Source organism: Gopherus evgoodei, unplaced genomic scaffold (genome assembly GCF_007399415.2).
Source record: "Gopherus evgoodei ecotype Sinaloan lineage unplaced genomic scaffold, rGopEvg1_v1.p scaffold_45_arrow_ctg1, whole genome shotgun sequence".
Classification (NCBI taxonomy): Eukaryota; Metazoa; Chordata; order Testudines; family Testudinidae; genus Gopherus; species Gopherus evgoodei.
In genome coordinates this window covers 1,912,492-1,930,990 of record NW_022060066.1, presented here as the reverse complement: position 1 = coordinate 1,930,990, position 18,499 = coordinate 1,912,492, and the positions used below count along the sequence as shown (strand labels likewise).

At 42.9% G+C, this 18,499-nt stretch overlaps 1 protein-coding gene across 1 annotated transcript; it reads left to right on the top strand.

Moving 5' to 3' along the window:
* Window positions 1–10,403: 10,403 nt before the first annotated feature.
* Window positions 10,404–11,021, top strand: LOC115642808 (olfactory receptor 6J1-like). The gene has a single exon (XM_030546509.1). It carries the CDS (start codon window positions 10,404–10,406, stop codon window positions 11,019–11,021), a length of 618 nt encoding a protein of 205 aa, XP_030402369.1.
* The last annotated feature ends 7,478 nt before the right edge of the window (window positions 11,022–18,499 follow it).

The window sequence follows — 18,499 nt, the reverse complement described above, 5'->3', positions numbered from 1 at the left end:
CTGGAGTCAGTCCACTAGGGTAGACACAGCATGTATCCAGAAGGAATTTTTCTACTGGAGTAGGACCACGTCCTCCCCAAATGATGCTACCTGTGCCAGCAGAGCCCCTCTGAAACAAAATGCTGAAACTTTCTTAAATGGCAATTTCCCCAAACTGAAATTTTTCAGAATTTTCATTTCATGGGAAATTTTGAAAATGTTTGTTTTTGTTCCAGCTCAGACTGAAAACACATTTCAAAATGTGAAAATTTCCCATGAGCCAAAAGATTTTAGATCAGTTCTACTCTCTTCCTCCTTTTCTGACTTTTTTCAGTCTGTCAGTACATCTATCTATCTATCTATCTTAGGTAATTCCTCAGACACACCGTTAAGGGCTATTGTCCAATAGTTTCATACCTGGACTCAGAGTTTGTGTCTTATTGCTAGGGTGGCTCTAGATGGCAGAAAATCTAGGCTCCAGTGTGTAGGAGAAAGCGTGTGTGTGCTGACGTGTTGCACTCTGTTGGTGAAATGCTGGTCATATTAGAGTCAATTATTGGACTTCCATTGATCTCAGCACGGCCAGGATTTATTTTTTTTTTTTTTTTTCTGGAAGTCTCTCTCTCTCTCCTTCTCTCTCTCTCTCTCTCTCTCCCCTTTTTACTTGATTTCTCCATAAAGGAATACCTCCAAGAAAGCTACCCAAACTGTTTTAGTCATGACATTTTGTCCAGTGAACAAAGAACTGAAAATGGCGTATAGCTATTCCTTAACCCTAGGGTGCAAGGGCTCAGTCTACCAGACACAGGAACACGTGGAAGTGACAGGATTCATCTTATTTCCTGTGCATGTAAAGACCCCTGTGGGCCCTGACCTGCAGCCTTTATTTCATCAAACTTCCTACGTACTGCAGGACTGGGTCTAGTGAGACTTTTGGGTGCAAATTTATGAACTGCTGACCATCCTCAACTCCTTGAAGGTCTTTCAGGACTAGAATGGTACCCCTTAGAGGTGTTGTGACTCCCCATCTCTCATTCTGCAAACTGGTACAGAAAGGCTGTAGCATGGCCTAGTACATAGGGCACTTCACTGGGCCTCAGGACACCTGGGTCCTCTTCCCCGCTTTCCTACGGGGTGAACTCAGGCAACACATTTCCCTTCTGTCTTACCCCCCAGCCTTGTGTACTTAGATTATAAACTCCTTGGGCAAGATCTTTCCATGTTTTGGTCTCTGGGCAGCACCCAATAAAAGGGGGCCCTGAACTGGGTTGACATTTCTGGATGCTACAGTAATCACAGTAATAGTGGCTCAAACCAGAAACCCATCCAGAACCGGACACAACACTACAGCTAAGGCCTAATCAGCCTGGCATTATGTCATCATAGATTCATAGATTCTAGGACTGGAAGGGACCTTGAGACATCATTGAGTCCAGTCTCCTGCCCTCATGCCCTACTGTCTAGACCATCCCTGATAGACATTTATCTAACCTACTCTTAAATACCTCCAGAGATGGAGATTCCACAACCTCCCTAGGCAATTTATTCCAATGTTTAACCACCTTGACAGTTAGGAACTTTTTCCTCATGTCCAACCTAAATCTCCCTTGCTGCAGTTTAAGCCCATTGCTTCTTGTTCTATCCTTAGAGGCTAAGGTGAACAAGTTTTCTCTCTCCTCCTGATGACACCCTTTTAGATACCTGAAAACTGCTATCATGTCCCCTCTCAGTCTTCTCTTTTCCAAACTAAACAAAGCCAGTTCTTTCAGCCTTCCTTCATAGGTCATGTTCTCAAGACCTTTAGTCATTCTTGTTGCTCTTCTCTGGACTCTCTCCAATTTTTCCACATCTTTCTTGAAATGCGGTGCCCAGAACTGGACACAATACTCCAGCTGAGGCCTAACCAGCACAGAGTTGAGCGGAAGAATGACTTCTCGTGTCTTACTCACAACACACCTGTTAATGCATCTGAGAATCACGTTTGCTTTTTTTTGCAACAGCATCACACTGTTGACTCATATTTAGCTTGTGGTCCACTATAACCCCTAGATTCCTTTCTGCTGTATTCCTTCCTAGACAGTCTCTTCCAGTTTTGTATGTGTGAAATTGATTTTCCTTCCTGAGTGGAGCACTTTGCATTTGTCTTTGTTAAACTTCATCCTGTTTACCTCAGACCAGTTCTCCAATTTGTCCAGATCATTTTTAATTATGACCCTGTCCTCCAAAGCAGTTGCAATCCCTCCTAGTTTGATATCATCCGCAAACTTAATAAGCGTACTTTCTATGCCAAAATCTAAGTCATTAATGAAGATATTGAACAGAGCCGTTCCCAAAACAGACCCCTGTGGAACCCCACCTGTTATACCTTTCCAGCAGGATTGGGAACCAGTAATAACTACTCTCTGAGTATGGTTATCCAAACAGGTATGCACCCACCTTATAGTAGCCCCATCTACATTGTATTTGCCTAGTTTAACGATAAGAATATAATGCAAGACCGTATTAAATGCCTTACTAAAGTATAGGTATACCACATCCACTGCTTCTCCCTCATCCACAAGGCTCATAGTTTCATAGGTTGTTTTTATTTCCCTTTTTATAGATAGGCACTATATTTGCCCTTTTTCAGTCTTCTGGAATCTCTCCCGTCTCCCATGATTTTCCAAAGATAGTAGCTGGAAGCTCAGATACCTCCTCTATTAGCTCCTTGAGTATTCTAGGATGCATTTCATCAGACCCTGGTGACTTGCAGGCATCTAACTTTTCTAAGTGATTTTTAACTTGTTCTTTTTTTATTTTAGCTTCTAAAGCTACCCCTTTCCCATAAGCATTCACTATGTTAGGCATTCCTTGAGACTTCTTGGTGAAGACCGAAACAAAGAAGTCATTAAGCATCTCTGCCATTTCCAAGTTTCCTGTTACTGTTTCTCCCTCCTCATTGAGCAGTGGGCCTACCCTGTCCTTGGTCTTCCTCTTGCTTCTAATATATTGATAAAAAGTCTTCTTGTTTCCCTTTATTCTCATAGCTAGTTTGAGCTCATTTTGTGCCCTTGCCTTTCTAATCTTGCCCCTGCACTCCTGTGTTGTTTGCCTATATTCCTCCTTTGTAATCTGTCCTAGTTTCCATTTTTTATATGACTCCTTTTTATTTTTTAGATCATGCAAGATCCCATGGTTAAGCCAAGGTGATCTTTTGCCACATTCTCTGTCTTTCCTACCCAGCAGAAAAGCTTGCATTTGGACCCTTAACAGTATCCCTTTGAAAAATTGCCAACTCTCCTCTGTTGTTTTTCCCCTCAGTCTTGATTCCCATGGGACCTTACCTATTAGCTCTCAGCTTACCTAAATCCGCCTTCCTGAAATCCATTGTCTCTATTTTTCTGTACTCCCTTCTACCCTTCCTTAGAATTGCAAACTCTATGATTTCATGATCACTTTCACCCAAGCTGCTTACTACTTTCAAATTCTCAATGAGTTCCTCCCTATTTGTTAAAATCAAGTCTAGAACAGCTTCCCCCCAGTAGCTTTTTCAACCTTCTGAAATAAAAAGTTGTCTGCAATGCAGTCCAAGAACTTATTGGATAGTCTGTGCCCCATGGTGTTATTTTCCCAACACCACCAAATCTTGGGCTTTGGATGATTTTGTTAGTTGTTTAAAAAAAGCCTCATCCACCTCTTCCACCTGGTTAGGTGGCCTGTAGCAGACTCCTAGTACGACATCACCCTTTCGTTTTACCCCTGTTAGCCTAACCCAGAGACTCTCAACACTTCCATCTTCTGTGTCTCCTGTGTCCATCTCCACCTCAGTCCAAGTGTGTACATTTTTAATATTACAAGGCAACACCTCCTCCCTTTTTCCCCTGTTTATCCTTCCTGAGCAAGCTGTACCCATCCACAGCAACATTCCAATCATGTGTATTATCCCACCAAGTTTCAGTGATGCCAACAATGTCATAGTTGTATTCATTTATTAGCACTTCAAGTTCTTCCTGCTTATTACCTATACTTCTCACATATGTATACAGGCATCTAAGACACTGGTTTGATCTTGCCTCCCAGATTTGCCCTGACCCTCCTTTCTCTCTGCCATTATAGCCCACGCTCCCTCTTGTTTCAGACCCATCTCCCAGGTCTCCATGTTCCCCACTTACCTGTGGGCTTTGCTCACTTGTCCCTGTTGAACCTAGTTTAAAGCCCTCCTCACTAGGTTAGCCAGTCTGCGTGCAATTAGAGTCTTTCTCCTTCTCGAAAGGTGAGCGCCCTCTCTTCTTAGCAGTCCTTCCTCAAATAGCATCCCGTGGTCGAGGAAGCCAAAGCCCTCCTGGAGACAACATTTTCGCAGCCAGGCATTAACCTCCATGATTCATCTGTCTCTGCCCGGGCCCCTACCTTTGACAGGAAGAATCAAAGAGAATGCCACCTACGCTCCAAACTCCTTCACCCGTACTCCCAGAGCCCTGTAGTCACTCTTGATCCACTCGGTGTCACATCTTGCAGTATCATTTGTGCCCACATGGATGAGTAGCATGGGGTAGTAGTCAGAGGGCTGGATAATCTCTGACAATGCCTCTGTAACATTTCGGATAAGGGCCCCCGGCAGACAGCATACCTCCCAAGATGAAATGTCAGGGCATCAGATGAGCGCCTCTGTCCCCCTCAGCAGAGGTTCTCCGACCACCACTACCCTACATTTCCTATTCGCAGTGGTGGCAGCAGACCTCCCAGCCTTAGGGGTATGAGGCTTCTCCTCCTTTACTATAGGAGGTGATTCCTTCTCTCCTGTATCAAGAAGAGCATAATGGTTACCTATTACCATGGCAAGAGGGTTTGCTCAGACAAAACTCTTATTTGTATTCACTGTAAGTTTTCCTGAGTAAAAACTGGGTAGAGACTCAGTATTTAGGCTGAGAGTTTGACCAGAGACTGCAGGAGTTAGATGCAGAACTCTCTTTAATAGTCAACATCATTTAGGTGCCTAACTCCCTTAGGCCCCATTGAAAACACCAGTCTTCTCCCATTGAGTCCAGGGATAGTTTTGCCTGAGTAAGAACTAGATAGGACTTCAGTATGTGGCACATTGACTTTGAAGCAGGGTTTATATGAGTACAGAAGAAGCAAGACCCTAAGGTTTTGGCTCATTGTCTTAAGTGTGAACATTTACTGAGCAAGTACAGAGTATAACATAAGTAAAATGGAAAGATTTGACCAATTAACTTCAATGGGTATTTCATGTGAGCAAACACTGAGTAAGGATTGAGTAAGGACATCAGGATCTGATCCCTGTAAGTTACAGGCTTTTTGAACTCACATTTGTAGAAGAGTATCAGAAGGGTAGCTGTATTAGTCTGGATCTGTAAAAGCAGGAAAGAGTTCTGTGGCACCTTATAGACTAACAGACATTAGGAGCATGAGCTTTCATGGGTGAACACCCACTTGGTCAGATGCATCTGACCAAGTGGGTATTCACCCATGAAAGCTCATGCTCCAAAATGTCTGTTAGTCAATAAGGTGCCAGAGGACCCTTTGCTGCATTTGTAGAAGAAATCACCACTGGCCCAAGCAGTGAACTCTGGGTCAGGGATTATTAACACAGGCGTTTCTGCACATAACTTCCAGTCTCCATGACTCCTGGACAATGGAGTTCAAAATTATGACCAGGGAACGGGGCATTGTGGGACAGCTGCTGGAGAACTGCTAGAGTCACACAGTATCTACATTTGCACTGCATCAACCTCAGTAGGTTAACCAAGGGCTGGTCTACACTGGTGGGGAGGAGGTTTCAAACTAAGATAAGCAACTTCAGCTATGCTATTTGCGTAGCTGAAGTCGAAGTATGTTAGTTCGACTTACCTGGCCGTCCTCACGGCAGCGAGTCGACTGCTGCAGTTCCCCTGTCGATGCTGCTTACTCCTCCTGCTAAGGTGGAGTATGGGAATCGATTAGCGGATCGATTTATCATGTCCAGACGAGACGCTATAAATCGATCCCCGACACATCGAACACTACCCGCTGATCTGGCTGGTAGTATAGACATACCCGAATACTCAACACCATTTGGAGAGGTGATTTCACTGTGTCACTGTAACGGGGTGCTTATGTCAGCCACAGACAAATTAGAGGGTAGACCCATGCACAAACAGGTTGATGCAATGTGGATTATGTTGACCTAACTTTGTAATGTGGACCAGGACTTAGTTGTCAATGGCTGAACCCCAGTTTGATCCAGGTCAAAATGACTCCTCAAGCCAAGGTAAATGATAAAGATGGGAGATTAGACTGCTGAATTTAGGGAAAGGAGCCTGCCCATGCTGATACTGGAGCCTAGAAGCAATATCTATCTATCTATCAATCTATCTATCTGCTGTGGATGATCAATATCGTTAAATCTCAGTTCTTTGATAGTTTTTGTAGTAGTATTTAAGAAACTTTTTTTTTCTCCTTCCCCCAGGAGAAATGTTTATAACTGGCCCTGGAGGACAATGTTATGGAACATACTAATCAGTTGGCTAAAAATACATATGGTGAGCCAGAAAAGAACTGTCTATTTCCCATATGCTTCTTTGCTGCCGGGGGAGATAATTTCAAGCAGTACATAAATTATTCTTGTTCAGCACCGATGCTTCAAATATCTGACTGCTGGAACCCATGATCTTGTCATGTTGGCCAAATGGTTGCTGGATACTGACGCAGACTATGCTATAGCAGGTTCTCGACTGATAGCCAAAATTGGCACATCCTGCCAATACATAGTGCTGAGGTTAAGACTGGGGTTATTGTCAGTGCAGTAGTGAACAGTTAAATTAGTGAGTCTGCGCTCAGTGGTTCCATAACTCCTACAATGAAGTTGTCTCTCACACAAATTTCCAAGCTTGGAAAATCTGTAAGGAAGCCAGTGGTCTGGGTATAGGCAGGAAGAGCGCAGCTGTCATTAGCCGAAGATGTCCTGAAAGAAGAGAACTCTGCATTCTGGAGTCCATATAGGCTGGATGGGACCTCTCTCCTTTGAGAAAGGACAACAGATCTAAATGCAGCTCCTTGAGGAGGATGTGTGGGAGATGAAGTGAGTATTTCTGACTGTCATATTTTGTGTATTTCACGGTTTTCTGGTGTTATTCATATGGGGTGACATCAAGGTGTTTTTGTATAGGGCTTGCTTCTCCATTGCCTTGCAACTTGGGTTGCCATTTATTCTTGTGCAAAGTGGGTGTAGAACAACAACAATCATTATTTTTATTGCCTGGAAATGTCAAACAAAAGTGAAGCCCCACTGTGCTAGGCACTGCACCGATATATAGGGAAAGCCAGTCCCCACCTAAACATCTTCCAAACTAAATAGAAATGACAGAGACAAGTTGAGAGGAGACAGAGAGGTACAGAGAAGGGAAGGAACTGTCCCAAGGCCACACAGCAGGCCCGATGGCAGAGCCGGGAATAGAAAGCCCAGACTGTCGCTAACATTCTGCTTTTGTAGCATTTTGCACACATTTTGCTCTGCTGTAAATGAGAACACAAGGTGCAATAGATGGAGAATGGGACCCTGAGTCTGGCATGTTGTCCAGGAAATTCCATCTTGTAAAGAGAGTTGTAAACCCAGGAGTTTTACCTGGCTGTTGCAATGTAATACTTAATTAGGAATTGTACTGCATTCCCTGGCTAAACCAACAACTTCCTCCTTTGCACCACTCCCCACCCCCCATGCTTATCAGACTCAGATTTGCTAATTGAAGGGACAGTGCCAAGCTTGTGTGATTTTTCATTCTGGTCATCCTCTTGAGTCAATGCCCTGATGAGAGACAGATCATCTTCTGGCTCTTGCATTGCCAAGTAAGTTTCATTTACATGGCCAGCTTCTAACTTATAGAACTATAGCAGGCAGCAGGACTGCAGAGGGGTCACAGAGGGCTGGATGTGAAGGGACCGGGGCTGCAGAGGAGTCACTGAGGATAGAATTTCACTGGCAAAATGTTTATTAGTGGCAATAATGCATTAATTGGAGAGAATCTCCCTAGGTTTGTGGATTGCTGGCTTTAGTTTTTTTCATCTTGTACCTGGAGAATAAAACAACATCATCTTTATTTTATCTGTGAGCAAGGCAACTTTGGACAGTATCATCAGCTCCATTTGGAGATGCAGTTGAAGACTCAGAGAATGAGGGAGCACAGTAGATGTTGGTGTTACTGGGGTGGGTTGGATTTTCACTTAAGTTGACTTCCTCCCTTGACTTCCATAGGCTTCATTCACACCAGACTGAGTGAGAGGGGATTCAGCCCTGTTGAATGAGGAATTACACCAGAGAGAAATATAAGCCCCAGTGTTATTTATTTTCTTTTATTTCACACCACAAACCTACATGATGCTTCACAAAACATAGAGCAAAACCCTTTCTAAGCCTTGTAGATCTTAAAATTCTAAGAAAAGTGGATATTTCACATTTCTCATTTGAAAGACTAGAAAAGCCACTCCTGTCAGATTCTGTACTAGCATCACAAGTTAGACTGCTGTTTTATTAAGTAGTGTAAAATAATGCCTAATACACAAACATGACATTCAATAAATGCCATCAATAGATCTGTTTTTCTCATACCTTGTACCATGCATTAAGAATTGTTGCATGATGAATGCAAACTGATTGTAAAATGGTACCAAATCCAATTTCCTTTGTTACTTATATTAATCTCTGGCAACTATTTTATATTCTCTTTGTACAGATGTAAAAATGGATCTTCTCTTTTATTCTCTTCTCACTTTATCCTGCTTCCCAACACCTATCTCAGCATCTTTGACATAAAATAGATTGCCCATAGAAATGTGTCTAAGGTTCTGACTCTTCTCCATTTTGGGGGTATAAAAACCTGCTTAGGTCGGGTTATTTTCCTCTTTGTTTTGTTTGTTTCAGGTCTCTTTATAGTTCTTTTGCTTTGGATGAATTTTTCAGTGATTGTTTTTTACTGATTGATTTTTTGAGGTAGATAGGTATAGGGTAGGTATAGTATAGGGCAGTGGTTTTCAAACTTTTTTTCTGGTGACCCAGTTGAAGAAATTTGTTGATGCTCATGACCCAACAGAGCTGGGGATAAGTGATTTGGGGTGTAGAAGGGGCTCAGGGCTGGGGCAGAGGGTTGGGGTGCAGGCTTACCTTTGGTGGCACCTGGTCAGCGGCACAGCTGGGGTGCAGAGGCAGCTTCTTGACTGTCCTGGCACTATGGACTGCACTGCACCTTGGAAGAGGCCAGTAGCAGGTCTGGCTCCTAGGTGAAGGTGTACAAGTGGCTCCATGCGGCTCTCACCCACAGGCATCACCTTGCCCAGCTCCCATCAGCCAGGAACTGGCCATTGGGAGTGCTGAGCCAGTGCTTGGGGCGGGAGAAGCACATGAAGGCCTGTGGCCCCCCTGCCTAGGAGCTGGACCTGCTGCTGGCGTTTCTGGGTGCAGCATGGTGTCAGAACAGGTAGGGACTAGCCTGCCTTAGCTGCGCAGCACCATCAACAGGACTTTTAATGGCCCGGTTGGTGGGGCTGGCCAGAGCCACCGCGACCCAGTGCCTGACATGCCTCGATGCAGTACTGGGTCATGACCTGCAATTTGAAAACCACTGGTATAGGGCATGATGTTGCCTCAAAGCGTGATGCAGGGAAGAGCAAATCCTGAAATATTATTAAAGATGATGGACAAATAAACAGATTGCCAAAGTACATAGCAGATTTAGATGGCCAATTCCAATTAATTTCAGCCTGCTTTGAAAATATCAGCCTACGTGTTCAAATCAGATCATCATATGCTTGGGAGAAAAGTAAAATAAAAGTATGCCTCGCTCCACTTTTGTGATTTAGTTATTTTGCATCATCATTGACTTCTGCTTCTCTATTTTCATTGTTGTTGTTGTCTTTTTGATAGATTCATAGATTTCAAAGCCAGATGGGACCATTATGGATCACCTAATCTGGCCTCCAGCATAACACAGGCCAAGGAACCTCTCCCAGTGATTCATGTATCAATCCCAATTATCCAATCTTGTTTTAGAGACTCTTCTCCTTCTTTATGTTCTTGCTCTTCATCTTCATCTTCATTTTCTTCTTCATCATTTTTTTCCCCATCCTCTCCTGCATCTTCTCCATTATTATTTACTGTTATCTATTAATTAAACCTCATGTTTCCCTCTGCAATTTTGAGTAAAGTTCTCAATAACACTTGAAAATGTGTTGGTTTCATTATTTTATTGTTCTCTGTCTAGGTAAGGGCCGTAGCAGGTATGGAAGGAAGGAATGGAACAAGTGTGACTGAATTCATCCTGATAGGTTTCCCTAGTCCCCGTGAGGTGGAGATTGTCCTTTTCATGCTTTTCTTCATCATCCTTGTGGTGGCGATGATTGGGAACTCCATCATCATCACCTTAATATGCACTGACAACCGCCTGCAGTCACCCATGTATTTCTTCCTCTGCAACCTGTCCCTCATTGAAATCCTCATGACTATGTCCGTGGTCCCAAAAATGCTGGAGAACTTCCTCTCAGAGAGGAAGACCATCTCCTTTTATGGGTGCCTGGCTCAATCCTACTTCTATTTCTTGCTGGGAATCTCGGAGTATGTCCTGTTGGCCATGATGTCCTATGATCGTTACGTGGCCATATGTTACCCACTGAGCTACACCACCATCATGAATGGAAAGGTCTGCGTCTGGCTGGTGGTGGGATCATGGATGGGGGGATTCTTCTCTATCTTGGTTCCTACCATGATCAAACTTGGACTGCCCTACTGTGGCCCCAATATCATCAACCATTTCTTCTGTGACAGTGCCCCCTTGTTGCACCTTGCCTGTGCTGACATCCAGCTGCTGGAATTCATTGATTTCATCATCTCGCTGCCTGTGTTGCTAGGGTCCTTGCTGCTGACTGTCATCTCCTATATGTATATTATCTGCACCATCATCCGGATCCCATCTGCCAAGGGCAGGCAGAAAGCTTTCTCCACCTGTACCTCTCATTTCACCATGGTCACCATCGGCTACGGCACCTCCATCTTCATCTATGTCAGGCCCTCGTAAGCCAGCTCCATGAACCTTAACAAGGTTGCCGCTCTGATGACCACTGCAGTGACCCCTATGCTCAACCCACTCATATTCAGCCTCAGGAACCAGAAGGTCAAGGAGGCATTGAGAGACTCAATCACCAAGTGCCTGGGGCTCATTGAACACGCAGTCTGAGCTGGGATAAGAAGAAGAGAGTGCAGAAGTATTGAGGCTTGGTATTCCCTAGTACCTCTGCTTCACAATGGAAGGTGCCCATGGGCATGATTATTCGGGATGCAGACAACCTCCTGGAATTGACTGAGCACCCACAACTCCCACTGTTGTCCTTGAGGATGCTCAGCATTTCCCGACAAGCACCTGGAAGGGTCATAAAGGAAGGCCGATGTTTTCTTTTCAAAGCTGTCCGTTGTGTCGTTTAGCTGCTCCTTGTGTTTTCGGTGCTGATGGCTGGGTTATAAACTGACAAGTGATTTATAAGGGTCCCACAGCAGCAGCATTGCACCGGTCCACCGATGTGGGACTTGTAGCATCTCAGCTAGGAATGAAAATCAGGATGAAGATGTTGATCATTTCCTGTGACCAGTGCAGAAGAAGTGGGTGTTTTAGGAGGGAGATATGAAAAAATATACCAGTATGACTAAAATAAAAGTTTTCTTTCTTTCTTTCTTTCTTTCTTTCTTTCTTTCTTTCTTTCTTTCTTTCTTTCTTTCTTTCTTTCTTTCTTTCTTTCTTTCTTTCAAATCACTCCTTTCATGTCAGTAATGCAGAAGAAGCTGCCTTTAGAAGAGAAATATATAAAAAATATTCCAATCAGAATATATAAAATAAAATGTTCTGCATTTAAAAAGGAAAATACAATGTATGCATCATTTATTTGCTCACAGCATATCCCTTGTGTGAAAGTGATCCTCTCTATAATCAGCATTCTACAGATGTGTAAACTGAGGTGCAGAAAGGTGAATCGATTTGTCCAAGTCATACAGTGAGTCAGACAGAGAATTCAGGATTCCTCATTCCCAGCTAGCTACTCTAAACAATTAGACTTTCTTCCTGCCAGAGCTGGAAATAGAAGCCAGGAGTGCTGACACTCAGGGACCCCGTGCTCTAACCACTAGATACCATTTTCATCCCTGAGTTGGGAATAGAAGCCAAAAGTAGAGCTCAGTGAATCACTGAGTTTTTTGGTTCAGTGGCCGACCCAAAATCTATGGAAAAATTAATATAAAATTGTGTCAACCAGAAATGGATTTCTTTTATTCCCCAAAATGAATAAAAATCCAATTGGATTAACCAAAAAACACAAAACATTTTGGTTAATCTGAAATGAAACAATTAATTTTAGTTTTGGTCAAATAAAATAGTTCATTTGACCAAAGTTATTATTATTATTTTATTTTGTTTGTTTCATTTTGTTCTGGGTGGGGTTTCTTTTCCATTTTGTTTGTTTGTTTTTTAAGAAATCTAACTAACCATCTGAAAAATGTCATTTTAAAAAAAAGTCAAAATGGTGCATATAGAAAATGTCAAAATGAACATTTTTTTACAGCCAAAACTACTCACCAAATTTAACCTGAATTCATGAATAGTTTTGGTTAGCCTGAAACTGCATTTTTTGACCAAAAAAAATATTCATTAGAAAAAATTTGTCCAGCTTTACCCAGGAGTGCAAACTAATAGGCCACTCCGATGTAATATCTAGAGCCCGAATCTCTTAATTCACAGAGTCAAGGGAGGAGTTAGGAACAGAACACAGAACTATTTCTACATTCTATAAATCCAGTCTGGACACTTACTATCTGTCATTACCTCCTGATGGCTGATGCTCACAGATGATCTATATCTTTGACTGCCAGATGCTGGAACTGGATGTCAGGGGATGGATCACTTGAAAATTGCGTGTTCTGTTCATTTCTTCTGAAGCATCTGGCACCAGGCACTCTTGGAAGACAGGATACAGGGCTAGATAGACCATTGCTCTGAGCCACTATGTCCACTCTTATAAGACAAATTAATTCTACAGAATCAACAGTACTGAACTCTGGCAAATAGTGCTGAGTTTATTCACCAAAAATATGCAGTTTTAGTTGACCCCAAACTGTTCATCCGTGTGTGTCACGTTTACCACATAGTTTTGAGCAAACTGAAAAAAAGAATCTAAATGTTTTGATAATGTGGAAGTGAAACATTTCATTTCAATCAAACTCGACAAATTTTGCTTTGTTTTCAGTCATTTGGCTAAAGGATTCATGAAATGTCATGGGAGTTTGGGAAGATGGGGGCCTCTCTTTTAACCTTTGCATGATGGGAAGTTTCTAAATTTGTGTTAAATCTTCACAATGTAGCCAAGATAAAATGTGTATGTTGCCCAACGCCACACAAAATGGCAGTGGGGGGGAGGGCAGAAGAAGGAGCTCCATTGTAACCTTTATCTCAGTCGTTAGGGTGCTCACCTGGGATATGGGATGCCCTGGTTCAGATCTGCTCTTCACATTGGATAGAGGGTGACACTGAACCCAGGTCTCTAATCTCCCAGGTGAGTCCCAGGCCTAAGTCTCTTTGTGGATCTGGGCCTCTGCCACCCTGTGAAAACCAAAAACAAGAGGTTAGGAATCCTCAGCCCCCGGGTGTGTCCAAACCAGTGTTATCTGCCTAAACCTACAAGTTATTAATAGGTTTGACAGAATTCAATTTTTTCTTAAAATAATTTTGGCAGATATTATTGATGCTTATTTTTAAGTTTTTAATATTGTTTTAATTTTCACAGTTGTGCAAAATCACAGATTTTAAGCTTTATTTCCCCATTCAATGTTTATTGATTTAAATTTTCACAGTTGCAGTCAATTATGGGGCAGGGGATCAGACAATAATTATTTAAAGAGGGTAGACGCTGAGATTCAGAAAGTTAAAGCTTTATAAAACGTTACAACACAAATTGGCAACATCACATGTCAAAATATACAAGGTCAATATCCTTAAATCAAACTCTTATCAGTGCTCAGGCAGCATTTTGCTTACTTCGCCTATCAGTCAATTTTGATTATCGATGGAAACATTTTTTCGTCGAATTGTGTGTTTGGTGAAATTGCTGTTTAGCGATATTTATCAATGATAATCTGTTCCTTCCCTGCTTAGAAATGAGGGAAGTCCTCACCGCACCCTACACTGTCTTATGTGGATTTAGATGCGTTCAGAGCCCATCTACCAGATCGGGTTCCACAGGAGAAAGAAGTGCAGTCATGTCTATGTTTGCTGTGGTGTGCATGAATCATGGCAGAAACACAGGCACTTTGGGGACTTTTGCAGCAAAACTTTTGGCCTCTGAATTAAGGTAGTTATAGGGCTCGGCAACAGCTAAGTGGGGGCTTTGAGGATCTCAGTGGTGCCTAAATTTTGAACTTAGGTGTCTAAAATAGTAGCTTTGTTTTAATTTAGATGTAATACATGCACCCAAAGGTGTTAGCATCACCCAATCACTGTCCAGCATCAAATGGTGTTAACAAGTGTGATAGACCCAGACCAGTGGGGTACAGGAGTCTAGTGGAAGGCAGATATACTGGTCATGACTGAGTAGTTTTCTGTTCCCTGAGTGACCAGAGCAGGGGGTACACTAGAGTAAACAGGAACCTACTAGAACCAATTAAGACAGGAAGGATAATTAAGACACCTGAAGACATTTAAGAAACTGCTAGAATCAATTAGGACAGGCTAGCTAATCAGGGCACCTGAGTTTAAAAAGGATCTCACTTCAGTTTGTGGTGTGCATGCGAGGAGCTGGGAGTAAGAGGCATGAAGAGCTGAGAGTGAGAAGACATATTGCTGGAAGACTGAGGAGTGCAAGCATTATCAGGCACCAGGAGAAAGGTCCTGTGGTGAGGATAAAGAAGGTGTTGGGAGGAGGCCATGGGGAAGTAGCCCAGGAAGTTGTAGCTGTCGCACAGCTGTACCAGGAGGCACTCTAGACAGCTGTAGTCCACAGGGCCCTGGGCTGGAAGCCGGAATAGATGGTGGGCCCGGGTTTCCCCCTCAAGCCTCCCAACTCCTGATCAGACACAGGAGGAATTGACCTGGACTGTGGTATCTTAGAATATGTGCTAACTACTTACGCTAAACTGTCTGTTTGATCTTGTATTTAGCTGTGACACTCTGAATACCTTTCTCAGACCCAAGGAAGAGCTCTGTGCAGCTTGAAAGCTTGGCTTTGTCTACACTACAAAATTAAGTTGACCTAACTTATGTCGGCATACCTCTGCCACAGTAATTACATCACTAGTGAGTGTCTACACTTCGTTCTTTGTGTCGTTGGTGCGACACACCAGCAGTGCATATATCGATTGTACTATTGTGTGCAACATTGTGGAATGGTTCCTGAAAGCCATTAATAGTTGACATATACAATGTAGTGTCTATGCTGATGGTGCATCAACCAAAATACATCGACTTTGACTCTACGCTGGTCATGGAGGTGGAGTTATTAATTCAATGTGATGGGGTAGTTAAGTCAGTGGGAGCGAAATTTAAGAGTAGACATTTCCATAGTTAGGTCAATGAAAGCTACCTAATGTTGCTCTAACTTTATAACATAAATCACACCCTTGTCTGTCTCACCCACGGAAGTAGGTCCAATAAAGGACATTGCCTCACCCACTTCGTCTCTCTAATATCTCTTGCAAGGTCTTTTGTTAATAATACTCAGTTCATAGGTAGCAATTTCTGTATAACCATCTAAAAGTACTTTACAAACATTGATAAGTACTATTCCCTTCATTTGACAGATGGGGAAAACTGAGGCAGAAGGTGATGAAATGACTTCACAAATGAGTCAAGAATATAAGCCTCTGCTTTTGATTCCCAGTCCACTAAGCTAGCTGAACTCCCATCCGGAACAAGCAATAAAACACGTGGAATTATAATACTTTTTTTCCCCACTCTAGGCTATTCTCTATAGGATAGGGACCTGGGAACACGCCCCCCCCCTTGACCAACACAAACCCCTATCCATGCAGGGACTGAAACATTGGAGGCTCAATGTCATATATGTTCATCTGGGCCCAGCCAGGACACAGAATTTGGCCCACAGATTTCAGTCCTCATTTGTAGGGTAATAACTCACCTGGTCAATCTGTGTGTGTAGGGATCGATTCCAGTACCAATGACCGTCTACTGCTTGAGCCAACGTACCAGTTAAGTAATAGGCAACTGGAGACTCATAACTGTAGAAAAGGACAACAACCATTTACACCACAGTCACAACTCTAATCTGTATGAAATCGCACGGTGGGTGTAGGACTGTTAGAAATTTGGAGATGCTGCTTCAACCCGAAAGTATGTGGGTTACAACAGTGAGAGCAGACACTGACTCTGTGTACGTGATCCTGAGTGACCTGCTAATAGCAAACTTAGAATGGGCAGATTCTGATCTCCCTGGAACTGGTCTGAAGTATTTATACAGAGTCGTTCCGCAGAATTCAGGGTAGTTAAGTAAGATTTATCCTACGTGGCTTAGATCAGAAACAAGGTGGCTAACTTTTCATTTAAATGAATGGCAGGATGAATATGAGATGTAATGATCCTGTTTCTTGGGAACTTGGGATTCATACTGTCTTGCAATTTTGCCATTTTGATTAACTCGGTGTGGGTAAAGTTTTTTATTTCTGATATAAAATTTAAAACAGATTTGTTTTAAAAAAAGGAAGTTTAAGATTGGGATTTTATTTGGAGTGTTCTCATTTTACTTTAGGCAAAAGGCCATCTTCCATTCCAGTCCATGGGCCCAGCCCTATTCCCACAAAAATGAGAAGCAAAACTCTCATTGACTTCACCAAGAGCAACATCCGGATTTGTTACTTCCATACAAAGAAAATTCCATTTCTCTTCTGTACTGCACGTCCTGTCTGGCAGCTCTTGGTCATATTAACAGTCACACTGGGGTGTGTGCATAGGGTATGAATGACTTCAGTGTGTAAGTATTTGGTGTGACTGGGTATTGTGTGTATCACACTTCCCAGGGGTTTCCAGGATTGCGAGGCACCTTGCTACAACCTGCCTTGAGTGTGAAAAAGGTTTGCCTGTACTTGCTGGGGGCTGACTGTGTGTCACCAGCAGCCTCTAGTAACACTAGGCCTCTGCAGACATTGCTCTTCCTTCATAGCTTAGCGATAGGCATTCGCCAACTCACAAGCCCACCTAGCCTCCAACCCCTTTTCCAGTGGACACTCCCAAAGTTCACAGATCCATAAGCCCCAAAGGGATAGTGCCCACTTTTACCTCAGATTCATTCTCTGCTCAAAATACCATACCCAGATATATTCACAGTAAAAACAAGAAGTTTAATACAAAACAGAGACTGGAGAAGAAGCAAGTTTGCAGGTTATTTTGTGTACTTGAAAGCTTTGTTTAATTTTGTCTAATAAATTTATGTGTGTATGGGGAGGGGATAAATAGGGTGCACTGGCAGATTAATGTGTTTGTGGTACATAAAAGAACCAGAAATATATTTAAAATGAGAAATATTAATTAATAAATAATTCAGTTATTGCCATAAACAGCAAACACAAACAGACTTGGAAGAATTCAGACTGAAGCTGTGTCTACAAGACAGCAACTATCCTGGCACAGCTACATTAGTGTAGTTATGCTAGTTTGAACCCACAGCATAGGTGCAGTTGACACCAATGTGAGGGTGTTTTCTGTCAGTGTAGGAACACCACTAGCTAAATTGACAGAAAAAGTCTTCCATGAGTTAGGGCAGCATAGCGTGTCAATGATGGGTGCGTTTTTTTCATGCCCCTGACTGATGTATCTATGACAACCTAACTTTTAAGTTTAGACCAGGCCTTTGGGGAGTGGGGTGTGTGTGTGTTGGATATAGATGGGGTGTGGAGTGTGTCTGCTTGGGTATATGGCAGAGCTGTGTAGGTGTCTGGGTGGGTGAGGTTTGTTCCTTTGCTTGGCACTGGCATGTATGTTAGGCGTTAGTGTGATTTCAATGGGAGTTAGGTGGCTAATCGGTGAAGGCATTTTGAAAATCCCACTAGCCAGCTGTATGTATCTTTGGGCACCGAAATGCCTGGAAGGTGAAGGTAGACAAATTCCTACATTTTTAATGGGGAGAGTAATTAAACACTGAGACAATTTACCAAGTGTTCCGGTGGATTCTCCATCATGGATAGTTTTTAAATGAAGACTGGAATTATTTGGGAGCAGTGCTCTCGCTTAGGTTGTACAGAAGGTCACACTAGATGATCACACTGGCCCCTTCTGGCCTTGGCATCTATGAATCCATATATCTGAAAATCTGGCCCAACGTGATTTGCCTAGGGTCACCCAGGGAAGCAACTGGACAAGTGTGGGGACAGAATCTCAGCCTCTTTCCTTGCAGGTCTTCGAAAAGGACCATCCCCCTGCCTCTGCCCCAGCATAATTAAAAGCTGCACAAGTAGCCTAGAATCTCCCTTCTTTCTTGTGGCACTGAGGGGTGGGGCTGGGGAACCAAC